This window comes from Zymoseptoria tritici, chromosome 10 (assembly GCF_000219625.1).
Source record: "Zymoseptoria tritici IPO323 chromosome 10, whole genome shotgun sequence".
NCBI classification, from domain to species: Eukaryota; Fungi; Ascomycota; class Dothideomycetes; order Mycosphaerellales; family Mycosphaerellaceae; genus Zymoseptoria; species Zymoseptoria tritici.
In genome coordinates this window covers 192,477-204,611 of record NC_018209.1, presented here as the reverse complement: position 1 = coordinate 204,611, position 12,135 = coordinate 192,477, and the positions used below count along the sequence as shown (strand labels likewise).

Genomic DNA, 12,135 nt, shown 5'->3' with positions numbered 1-12,135 from the left:
TCATACGGCATGGCACCGGCACTGTCTCGCCCCAGAGTAGTCTACATCACCACTCAGACGCAAATACCGGCTCTCTTTCCCTTGCTGCGGATGCCACCGGAGATCATGCTGCACATTATGAGGCATCTCAAGCCCATCGACATCATGCGCTTCGTGGTGGCCAACTATCAGGATTTGGCCAGACAGGGGATTGCTCCGCCACTGTCGCCTGCTACTGTAATGCAGCTGCGTAATGCTGTGCGAGCGAGATTGCTGGGTCAAGAGAATTTCCAGTGATGGCGCATTGGGTTCGAGGTGGAACGGGAGATCACAGGAGGAGAGATATCCTCGGGCAAAGCCCAAAGTTGAAGTCGGGACACGCGAGTGGACTCGCACTGGCCGCCGTCTTCGGACTGAGATCTTCATTCGATGCGGTCGATACAGCAATCCCAAACGACGATTCGGAGCGCCGAAGAGGCTCGGCATCAGTACTGCATAGCTCGAAGGAGGCCAGTATTCCGACAACGAAATCCACTTAAAACACTGCTCCCATTCGTGCTGCTCGCTTTCTATCTCGCTAATGCCACTTGAGCATGCAGCCTACTGCAGCGCGGATCAGCAATGATAACCCTCACATCTTAGCAACACCAGAGCACTCTTCCACGCATCATCCCTCCCGCCCCAGCCTCTCCCTCCTAATCTCCTCCAACTTCCTAACCTGCCTCCCACCCTCATCAAAATTCCCTTCCCTCAACCACTCCTCCAACGCCCCCCTCACCCCCTCCCACTCCTCCTCCACCACACTCAACCACTCCGAATCCCTCGAAACCCCCCGCATAATCATATGATTCCGAAACCTTCCCTCATACACATACCCCAACCGTTCCGCGGCTCTACGACTGGCCACATTCTCCGTCGCGCATTTATACGCCACCCTGCGATATCCGAGCTCGGCCGAGAAGGCGTTGCGGAGGAGGAGATAGTGCGCTTCTGTGGCCGCGATGCTGCGTTGCAGGACTGGAGCGAAGATCACGGCGCCGACTTCGAGGGTGCGGTGGGTGGTGTTGATGTCTAGGTAGGCGATTATGCCTACGCATGAGGGGTGGGGCCAGGGAGAGGGGGAGGCAGGGCGGAGACTGACGTGGGATGGATCGGCGAGGATGGCGTAGAGGACGAAGTGTCGGTCTGTGATGAGGTGGGTGAGGAGAGTCGAGAGTGAGGAGGGAGAGGTGGGGATGGGCCAGGGGAGGTATTGCATGAGGGTAAGGTCTTCTTGGAGGCGGAGGTGGTGCCAGAGGGAGGGGATGTGGGACTCTTGGATGCCGGTGAGGGTTGTGAAGGTTCCGACGAGGGGAAGGGAGCTGTCGGGGCGGTTGGCGGGTGAGGTGGGGACTGTTTTGGCTGTGGATTTTGTTGTTATAAGTTGTTCTAGATGTGGTGGTCGATGTGATGATTTACTTGGATTCGTTGTCGCCATTTTGTGTCTTGAGTGATGGTTGGATCTCACAGTTCGAAGTCAGTCGCTGATTAGTTCTACGACGCACTCGGCGTCTTGCTTCCTGATCTGACAGGTGAAATGATTTTGCACAGGAGTGAATATTGTTGTGAAAAGACGTTTGCTGGGGCATTCCGGGATCTTTGTGGAGCGGGCTTCGTTCAATCCTGGCGACAGATGTAGTCGGTAGGGCGTGGAGAGTCATTGCGAGGTCACCAAGCCAACAAATTGGAACGTGTCTGTCATTACCCGAGGACCTGTCTTTTACTCAGACGTAGCTGCGTCAAAACGAAAAGCTGACGGAACATTGAAGGCCGGCTATGAGGCAGCGCCAGAATGAACAAAGTCGAGCTATTCATCTTTATCATACAACAATCATGACTTCTTCTCACCACCACCACCAGTCCCATCCTTCGCCGCATCATACGAAGGCGGACTCTCGATCGGAACATTCGCACCATTGCCCGTTGCCGCACTCTGCACTTTTCCCCCACCACCAGCCTCAGGAACGCTCTGCAGTAACTCATAAAGTCTCACCTCGACATACCGCCTGAAAGCCAAGAAGGCCTCGGCCTGATCTTTGCCATCTTCACTCGGCTCGACCTTGGCCTGGATCTTATCCTGAACGCTATCGACGACTATCAACGTGGCGACGAGACGGTCATCGGTTCTTCGAGAGTAAAGAAATTTGACGTCGAGGGCGTCAAAGTTGAGGAGGTTGCATTGTCGTAGGAGGCTGAGGAGGGCATCTGCTGAAGTCAGAAGGCGATGTCTTCGATGCGGTAGGGCTTGACTGACGGATGAATTGTTCTCGATCTTCGTGGTCTGAGAAAGGTCGAGCGTTGTCCGGACCGTGAGGCTGTGGGAGGATTTGGGACAGCTGGTTTTGGACGCGGGAGGTCGTGTTACTCATGATTCTTGATGTCCTCTACGACGGGAAGAGGCAGGATGAGAGTGTGAAGGCTTCGATTTGGGCACTTGAAAGTGGTCTTGGGAGGGACCAAAAGTCTACTGCCTGTCCATCGGCCGCAAGAGGTACCTTTGTTTCCTCGCACAGCCACGAATCCTTCTGGTAGGATTCGACGTCTCGATATGCAGATCTTGCAGGAGAAGGTCGCTCATGCCGTTCATAAAAGACCTTCAGATCGTTCCACAAGGTCCATTGGCCGCCTGGACCGGAAGTGCTTCACGGTCACCTGCACTCGATCAACGTTCTGTGTGCGTTAGCATAAGGAGTCGAGGAAACAACGGAATCATGATACTCCACATCGCCACGGGAATTGGCTGACCTCGGACGCCGAAGATGCCCGTGGGTGAAGCCTGAAGGTGAAGCCTGCATGACCGGCATAAGCGCGGCGTACGCGGTGACAGCCGTCGCCTTGCCATAAGTATGCCTCGTGGAAGGTGCCCCAGCATCCCGACGTGGCCACTTGAGCATTGAATCTTGTCTGTTTCTCTCCTTGCCATACCGCGGAGGAGCATATCGTCGCCAGAACACGACCATGGAGATGGATCCAGTTTCAAGAAGCAAGTTATGCGGATGACAGGGGGATTTATGCGTTGCCTTGATATGCACAATTATTGTGTATTTATGCAGGGATTGAGCGGAGATAGAGGGGCCATGCTAAACGCCGGCGGTCCCTGGACGGAGTGACATCAGCCCCGCGTAAAAGTGTCCCGACATTGATGGAAGCTCCGGACTTTGGGTGGCATGACGACGAAACAGCATTGTAAGCGTCTAGCCAGCGAAATACATATAACAAGGGAAGTACACATACTGCTCGTTCTGTCCTTCCATCATTCCTCCGAATTGAACTTCAGCTTCACCCATACCAATACACATCACACACAATCCCCAACAATGGCCCACCTCTTCGAACCAGCACCAGCGCCCAAGACCGCCTTGGGTCGCTACCGTGTGCTCTCCTCCACGGCCGGCGTCCGCGTCTCTCCCCTCCAGCTGGGCGCCATGTCCATCGGCGACGCCTGGAACGACTTCATGGGCTCCATGAGCAAGGAGGACTCGTTCAAGCTCTTGGACGCCTTTGAGGATGCTGGAGGCAACTTCATCGATACCGCCAACAACTACCAGAACGAGCAGTCCGAAGAGTGGATTGGCGAGTGGATGGAGCAGAAGAAGAACCGTGACTTTATGGTATACTCGAATTAGATATCTCCATGCTATCAATGCCACGGCTGACACCACTATCCTACGCAGGTCATCGCTACCAAGTTCTCCACCGCTTATCGCGTCGAGAAGGATGGCAAAGGTCGCACCGTCAACTTCTGCGGCAATTCCAGGAAGTCTTTGCACATGTCCCTCCGCGACTCGCTCAAGAAGCTCAGGACCGACTACATTGACGTACTTTACGTGCATTGGCAAGTTCTTGAAGGTCATATTTGTCTGGGCGTCGCTGACTGTTCATCTTTAGGTGGGACTGGACGACCTCTATCGAGGAGATGATGGACTCCCTCGACGCTGTGGTCAAGAGCGGAAAGGTTTTATACTTGGGAATTTCGGACACTCCAGCTTGGGTCGTGAGCGCGGCCAATGCATACGCCAAGGTCCACGGCAAGACGCAGTTCAGCATCTACCAGGGACGATGGAACGTCATGCTTCGGTGAGTCCGATCGTCATCATCACTTCGATCGGAGAACAAACTGACTGACCTCAACAGCGACTTCGAGCGTGACATCATCCCCATGGCCCGCCACTGGGGCATGGCCCTCGCACCCTGGGACGCCATCGGCGGCGGCAAATTCCAAACCAAAGCGCAAATGGAAGAGCGCAAGAAGAACGGCGAAGGCGTCCGCAAAATCATGGGCGACGGACAATCCGAGCAGCAAGAGCGCGTTTCCGCCGCGTTGGAGAAGGTGGCCAAGGAAGTTGGCGTGGAATCCATCACCGCCGTCGCGTTGGCGTATGTCATGAGCAAGACGCCGAACGTGTTCCCTCTCGTGGGAGGACGCAAGGTCGAGCATTTGCTTGACAACATCAAGTCGTTGGAGATCCAATTGACGGACGCCCAGATTGAGGAGTTGGAGAGCGTTACCAGCTTTGAGCCGGGGTTCCCGAATAACTTTATTGGGGAGGATCCGCATGAGACGGGCCAGGCGACGGGTCTGCTTGGTGCTGTTGCTCCTATGGCGTGGGTGAGGAATCCCAAGGCGATTGGGCATGCGGACCCGATCAAGCAGTCGAAGGGCTTTTCGGCATGATGACCTCATGAGATGAGATGAGATGAGAGATGTATAATATGACAAGCTTTTAGACAGTCAAGACCGACAGACAGACGGACAGACAGACGGCGAGAATCAAGTGTAATGTCTGATCAAGATTTCCGTCCATGTGTCTGGTATCATACAAGCCATTACCATCCAAACCTTCATCCTATCTACACATCCTCCCACTCATCAACTCGGCACCCCCTCATAATCCCCAACTCCATCCCTCCCTCTCCTCCTCCTCCGTCTCGCCGTCCTTCGATTCCCCGCACACTTCACCAACGTCGTCAACACGCCCAGTCCCAACACAATCACAGCCGCCACAACAGGAACCACAATCCGTCTCCTCTGCTCATTGTCATCAGGCGAAAGGTACGGACACGTACTATTGCTGCCTTGCACCCAGCAACCCGCCACATCGAGTTGGTTGTAGTCCAGGTAGAGCAGATCTCTATCTGCATCCTCGCCGTCGTCGTCGTGGTCGGCGAGATAATTCCGCCATACGGAGAGGAGGTGAGCATTCTCGAGCGCCGTGCGCGGAACGTCAAAGTCCAGATCATCCTCGTCGCACGCTTGCTCGACCCGGTCGTATGGCGCGCCGTCCTGGGAAATGCGCCAGACGTACGGCTCTCGACCGACACGGCAGGCGGCGTGGCGGGATGAGTCGCAGTCGGAAGCGGACCATCTGCCTGATGTGGCGTTCAGGATGGCGCAGCGCTGGTTGGCTGTTGCCATGGAGGAGGAGGCGTTGATGGGTTGGGATGGAGCCCAGGACCAGATTCCAGCGGAGGTGGCGAAGGTTTGGTAGGTGGAGGGGTCTCGGTCGGCGGTTGAGGAGTTCAAGGTTGTGTTTAGGATTGGAGAGAGGCCGCAGGAGGTGAGGTTGGAGGCAAGGGCGAGGAGGGAGGGGAAGAATGGCGAGGAGTCGTTGCCGATTGTATTCTGGGCCCAGGAGGAGTTCAAGGTGGAGATGGTGGTGATGGAAGGGTCGAAGAAGCAGCCGGTGGTTAGGGCGCCGGTGTCGGAGGCGGAGATGGGAGGGGTGGCGGCGAGGTAGTCGGATGGGAAGATGGTTGCGGCATCTCCGTCGAAGTTGTAAGAGGACATTTGCGGGTCGATGTTGCCGAATTGTACCATCAGTCGACGATATATGGATATCTCAATGTAACTCTCGCTGGGCCAGCCGTCGGGAGTTGAGGTTGTACCTCCGGATTGTTCGACTTGAAAGTATGAAGAGTCGGGCTCCTGGGTGATGGGTACTGTGAACCAGCTCTGACTGCTGTTGAGGTTCTGTCTCTGGTTACGAAGATCTGTTGGAGTGTACAGGTATTGAGAGTTGTTGGCCGCAATACGTGCGCTGAGTAAGGAGTCCGAGTCCGGAAGCCGATCATCTGCAGGCTGTCGTGCACTTCCCAATGGTGCGCTGGCGGGCGCCGCTGCGTGGACATGCAATGAGAGCACAAGGGTGGTGGCATTCAAGTTGGTCTCGGTTGCGTCGAAGAAGCCATGGAAAATCTCCATGAGCATGTCGAAGTCTGTCGTGGGTGAGCAATAGTATGGACCTATTTGGAACACTGCTTGCTCTCCTGGTGAGGTCGAAGTCCCTGTCACGGCCGTGGCGGTGGCATCGGCGCCGACGGAAATTGTTCTAGATGCGCTCGCTATGCTCGAGGTCATGATTGAGGAGGAGAGTGTCTCGGGGGAGAGCTGATCGTTGTCTTGTCGCTTCTCATTCGCGGGCGAAGCATTATTCGAAGTGGGCTCTGCGCTTGAGGCTGAACGCTCGGTCGGCTCTGCATTCGAGGCGACACTGGTTGAGCTCGTCAGAGTGCCAAGAGCTGCACCAAGCTCGACGGGACACAATTGCCAGACGCTTCGACTTGCGTCCCAATATACATCCGCTGCTATTCGACGAAATCCGCTGGCGAGCAGATTCGAGACGCACCTGGCCGCGGCGGCATCTTCATATGTACCATTGCCAAAGCACGCGGCGGCAAGGACTACTCCAGGTTGTGTTACAAACTGTACGCTATCAGTATCATGTTGAAGTCGCTGGAGTCTTGATGTCTCAGCTTACATTCACCGGTATCTGTATGCTGACATCTCGCTGTGACTACACAACAGACGCAGTTCAATTAGCTTCGTGTATAACTATAGGTCCTTCGTACCGATTAGATCGTTCTCTACATACCAGAAGTGCAACAAACCGCGTATCTTGAATGACCGATGGATCCGGAGCGTATATGGATGAAGCCGCCATGGCCGGAGAAGGACGCCGCCTAGGGTCTCAAGCTGCGGCAAGGCAGACAGACGCCGGGGTGGAGGATGCTAAGAAGACGCGACGGCATTGCGCATTGCGTAATCCCAATGCTGGTCGTTAGACGTATTTAATAACAATGATGATAGCAAAATCGGGTATGAAGATGCAAGACGATGGTGGTTCAGAGAAGTGTCGTCCACTTCCGGCTTCTCACTTCTGGCCAAGCCGGAGATTGTGATTGGTCGAGGAAGGACATCCGAGATTCATGACCATCAGTTCGTGTAAGGAAGAGAACAAGACAACACTCCGGGGCAGGAAAAGGTCATCTTGGAAGGAGAATCGTTCCTCCGTACTATTGTTGCAGGAGTTCTGTCTATACTACGCTCGCAAGTTGATACCATCGGAAAAGGACCGAGGAAAGATATGCTGAACAGGGACGTTCGACAGGGATGTTCGACCATGTCACGCTCTCACGTGATGTCAGGAGCAAGAGACAGATCTCACAGTCTCACGTACAAGGAAACAACACCGACCAACCTCGTCTTCACCTTCACAACCCTCTTTCTTGTATAGCCGTTATTTCGCCGTTGCACGCCTTGTCCTGCACGTCTTCAACCGCCAGGAAATCCTCCACGTCAGGCCGCGTCTGCAAGGCGTGCCATCAGTCAAAGCCAAAAGCCAGAACTCCACTCACGAATCACGAAACGCGTCCAAAGTCTCCATCCTCAATTTCCCGGCAGTCCTCCAAGGTCCTCGATCATCCTCACACGGCTCAATGGACACGCTTCCTGCGAAACATGCACAGCATCCGGATCGGACATCAAAGTACATCCATCCGTCGTGATGCATGCAGGTTTCAGCCTCACCAGTACGCATCAACATGTCCGGCCATCATCAAGACCTCCGCGACGGCATTCTTCCACTGACACGCGGGACTTGCTTTAACCTGAAGGGGAAAGCACGAGCGCCAGCGCTCCTCATCTCAACGGCCGTGCGTGCCGTGACTAGAGCAATGGCGTCCGCAGCCTTTGCCGAGCGAAGGCGTGTCATGGCGGCACTCGCTCGTGAAAGAAAAGATGCGCATGCCCAATGTGACATGCTCGTCGCACAAAGATACCCCTGAGCACAACCCTGTGTCGACAATGGTATATTGTCTGGGATATACAATACGCAGCTCACAATACGGACATATCCACTGCAGATCACAACTCTCCAAAGTGTGACGACATTGATCTGACAATTCTGATTCCAGGGACCGGGTCCAGAATCTTTTGTTCCGCGCTGCACTTCATGTGGCGCGCTACCAAGCCAGACGTTGAACCGTCCCATCCGCTTTCCTGGTACGTACGTCGCACGCGTGCGCGAAGCGCGTAGGGCGTGGACTGTCAGGTCTTTGACTTTGGCGATTTGCAAACGGCCGGAGTGAAGACTGGACTGGACTTCTGCAGGGCGCTGACGATCGAGGTTGGACGCTCGTCATCGTCATTTTGGCCTCGCGAGACGTTCATGCTGCTGGAGTTCTTCAGGCTTCAAGATCACAAACGAGAACCTCATTATGGGCGCTCCCTCGTTTCGCAATCTATCTGTCGAATTCCCCCGGAGGCAGCTGTAGGCGTGGATAGCAGCCGCAAACGCCGCACGTCTCCCTCGGCCAGAGTGGTCCGCCATCGTCCAGGAACACCCACGCCTTCTCCCCGGACACCCCTCAGCATTGGCTCCCCTCCGCCTCTGACGGCGACGACGATCCGAAAGTGCCCGTCATTTGTCCCTCCCAAACTTCCATGGAATGCCAGCGGACTTCTGCAGGGGAGTCCGTCTTGCTCCCGTGGTCGACGCAAACGGTCAAGAGTGGTCCCCCGACTCTCGTTGATTGGAGGAATTTCATTCCGCGCCTCGCTCGTAGTCGTTCGGGTTGCTGGTTGCTGGTTGTTGGCCTTGAATGGAGGGAGTGAGACATGTCTGCAACGGAAGTATTGAGCCCTGTTGATCTCAGGTGAGTGAGAGGTGAGTTGAATGTTGTGATTGTTGCTATGGACCAAGGAGGCGAACGTTGACTGCCAGTGCGATCAACGGCAGTGGGGCGTGACGTGGTCTGTTGTGAACAGAGTGAGACATGTTCAACGTTGATGATGAGGGAATACGAAATTGGGAAAGAAGGAAGGAAGGAACGAGAGGGAAGGAAGAAGAGGCAACGAGGAGAAAAAAACTGAGGTGAGTCAAGATGAGGCGTAAAAGGTGAAGGTAATTGTTGTGAATTTTTTTGAATGTGCTGTGGACACTGATTCTGTCTGTCTCCGGGCTCGAGCGATTAGCTCGTAGCCATCTCATCTACTCTCTTCCTAGTCGCTGAAACGCTCATCAAGAAAAAAATCAAACGAGATACGAAATCTCTCCTCTCGACCAACGTTGAGGTCATCTCCAATATCTCATCATCCCATCGTCACCGTCATTCTCCTCGTGCCTGCATCAAGTGATTACATTACACTCTCCCATTCGCCTCTCAAGAAGCCGTCGGAACGGCATTCTCCTTGTCGTCTCCCTTCTCAAAGTCCGAGACGACGATCTTTGGTTGTCATGTGGTCAGGTTGGACAAGCTCATCTTGTCCTTAGGCGAGCCACCTTCCAGCGTACGCTCGGACAAGATGGGCGTGGAAATCGATGGGTCGACGTACACCTGCTGTTGTTGCTGGTGATGTTGCTGCTGCTTGACCTGGTGGTGCATCTGTTGAGGGTAGGTATGTTGCTGGTTGGTGGGGTAGTGCGCCATCGGGTAGCCGGTCATGGGTCGTCGTTGTTGCTGTTGTTGTTGTTGGACGTGCTGTTGGTGCATGGCGTATTGTTGCTGTTGCATGTGTTGTTGTTGTTGCGAGAGTTGAGATGGCTGGCGGGGTTGAGAGGGGAGATAGGCGACGGGAGTGGGGAGTTGTTGTTGTTGTTGTTGCTGTTGAGGCATGAAGGATTCTTGCAGCATGTTCTGGGGTTTCGGCATGGAATGGTCGTATTGCTGCATGGACATGGCGTTCATGTTGAAGTCTTGTTCTTGGGCGAAGGTTCCCGGGACGCCGAGGCGGAGCAGGGAGCCGGATGTGCGGCGGTGTTCTTCCCGCGCGCCGGAGAGGGGAGGGAGTTCGATGGGTGAGGGGCCGGTGTGAGGGGAGCGAGCGGAGTGGACGGAGGAGGAGTCGGAGATGAGAGATGGGGCGCCCTCGGCGGACATTTGGGAAAAGGCGGATGGAGATGGGAGAGGGGTATCGTAGAGACGTCCGTTGAAGGCGGTCAGGTTGTGCGGGATGCTGAGCTGTTGAGGTTGGCTGTGGCTTGTTGGCTGATACATCTGTTGGCCGTAGAACTGCTGAGGCGCCATCATGGATTGTTGGTGAGGGTGGAATTGCTGAGGAAGAGGTTGTTGTTGTTGTTGTTGTTGCATGGCGTGGTGTTGTTGAGGTTGGTAGTGGTGCTGTTGGACCTGCTGAGGCTGGTGTTGTTGATGACGGACCTCGAACTCGGCGCGGCGTTGCTGGTTGTTGCGTCGTCGTCGGTTCATGCCTCCATTCCACCAGTTCTTCACCGCATTGTCACTGCGTCCTCGCAGACGGCGTGCAATCTCTGCCCATCGCTTGCCCATGTCGGCCACCATTTGCTCGATGAGAATGCCCTCCTCGGGAGTGATCGGATCATGGTTCAGGTTGGGTTTGAGGTTCTGGTGGAATCGTTCTCGACATTGCTTGGGCGAACGAGTCTGGATGGTCGAGGAGATGCGGACCCAGTTGTGTGCACCGTGGACTGAGACGAGGTGGAGGAGGAGTTGGTCTTCCTGCTGCGACCACGGACCGCGCTTGTGTTGAGGCATGTTGAAGATTCGTTTGTCGTTCTCGCTGTGCGTTCGAGCTGTTCAATCGTCTGGCTGTCTTGAAGGGAGGTAGAGTTGCTGTTGCAATTCTATTGCTGTGCTATGCTGCTATGGTCGGAGTTGAAGGAGTGACTGGAAGAGTGTCTCACAGTCAGTAAAAAGTCCGAACGAAGTCGTTGTCGATGAACAACGAACATCGTCGACGGTTGAGTGGGGACTGACCTGGTATAACAGGATGCGTTGAACTGACAGAACGTTGCTGAGAAGAAAGAAGACTCTGAAACGGAGGATGAACGATGGGAAGAAATGTTTGCAGCGTCTTGGGAGTTGAGAGTTATGTATCCGTCTCGTCTCGTGGACCCGTGCCGGCGGAGAGAATTAGACTCGGCCGTCGTTCATCACTATAAGCTAGCGCGGCGGTCGAGGGATCGGGAAACCATGCCAATCTCATGCCTGCAGCTGCACGTTCGCCCGTGCGTTGCAGAGAGAGAGACCAAGAGATCCATGCGCAAGGTTACGCTTGGTTTGCTTCACACTTGACGGTCCATCCTCTCTAGCGCGATGCATGAAGGTTTTCCCTCCGGCTGATTCACTTGCGCGCCAGGGAAACTCTAATGATGAGCAAGGCCCGGGAGCGAAGAAGGGGTAGAACTAGTAGCTTCGTTCTCGGACAAAGACGACCACACTATGAGGAAACTCTCTCTACTCTCTCTTCCATGTCGTCGACCGTGTCTGCTCTCATCGATACGACTGTTTGTTATGTCTCACCTACCGTTCTTCACTCCCACCACGACTGCGAATCGCCGCTCAGCGTCCAACTGTTGTTGTCCATCATCATCGCTCATCCGCCCTCAATCATACCGTTGGATACAGAACCAGACCTCGGCGAACGGCTTCCACCACCGCGCCCGCCGCACAAACTGCTGAAATCTCCCAGGCATTTCGTGTGTGCTTCCCTCGAGAAGCCGGATGGGACCCCAAAAAGGTCGCAGCAGCCAGTGCCACGGATTCACTCACAGAAGAGGTGCTGTGGTGCAGGGGTTGGCCGGCAAGCCAGATCCCAGGTCCGACAGGGAAGTGCACCCGCAGCCTGCATCCGATCCGAGAATTGTGGGGCTATGGCTGGCTGGCTTCCTTCTGCACGAGATCTACTGTACTGCTCTGCTCTCCATCTCACAGCGATGTGCAATATGCAGTAATGCACGAGATCGTTCTGTACGCTCATCGTGTGACATGTACTGCTGTGCACTGTGGTGTAGGAGCCGGTGTCACACGCCGAACTCGATGTTCGTCATCGACGGATGACTTTACTCGTCAGATCTCCAC

At 54.9% G+C, this 12,135-nt stretch overlaps 4 protein-coding genes across 4 annotated transcripts; 1 reads left to right on the top strand and 3 right to left on the bottom strand.

Moving 5' to 3' along the window:
* Nucleotides 1–646: 646 nt before the first annotated feature.
* MYCGRDRAFT_110937 (uncharacterized protein) lies at nt 647–2,978 on the bottom strand (the record flags this gene model as incomplete). The annotated part of the gene is made up of 5 exons (XM_003848717.1): nt 647–1,380; nt 1,867–2,299; nt 2,514–2,644; nt 2,764–2,807; nt 2,944–2,978. The coding sequence occupies 5 exons, from the start codon at nt 2,976–2,978 to the stop codon at nt 647–649; spliced, it is 1,377 nt and encodes a 458-aa protein (XP_003848765.1).
* Nucleotides 2,979–3,288: 310 nt separating this feature from the next.
* Nucleotides 3,289–4,783, top strand: MYCGRDRAFT_105844 (uncharacterized protein; the record flags this gene model as incomplete). The annotated part of the gene is made up of 4 exons (XM_003849175.1): nt 3,289–3,629; nt 3,693–3,853; nt 3,907–4,095; nt 4,153–4,783. The coding sequence occupies 4 exons, from the start codon at nt 3,336–3,338 to the stop codon at nt 4,691–4,693; spliced, it is 1,185 nt and encodes a 394-aa protein (XP_003849223.1).
* Nucleotides 4,784–4,888: 105 nt separating this feature from the next.
* Nucleotides 4,889–7,026, bottom strand: MYCGRDRAFT_76036 (uncharacterized protein; the record flags this gene model as incomplete). The annotated part of the gene is made up of 3 exons (XM_003848716.1): nt 4,889–6,721; nt 6,777–6,812; nt 6,891–7,026. The coding sequence occupies 3 exons, from the start codon at nt 6,957–6,959 to the stop codon at nt 4,889–4,891; spliced, it is 1,938 nt and encodes a 645-aa protein (XP_003848764.1).
* Nucleotides 7,027–10,236: 3,210 nt separating this feature from the next.
* Nucleotides 10,237–11,075, bottom strand: MYCGRDRAFT_62856 (uncharacterized protein; the record flags this gene model as incomplete). Its single annotated transcript, XM_003848715.1, has 2 exons — nt 10,237–10,941; nt 11,032–11,075. A coding segment is annotated over one exon (573 nt), but the record flags the coding sequence as incomplete, so codon positions are not given.
* Nucleotides 11,076–12,135: the final 1,060 nt, after the last annotated feature.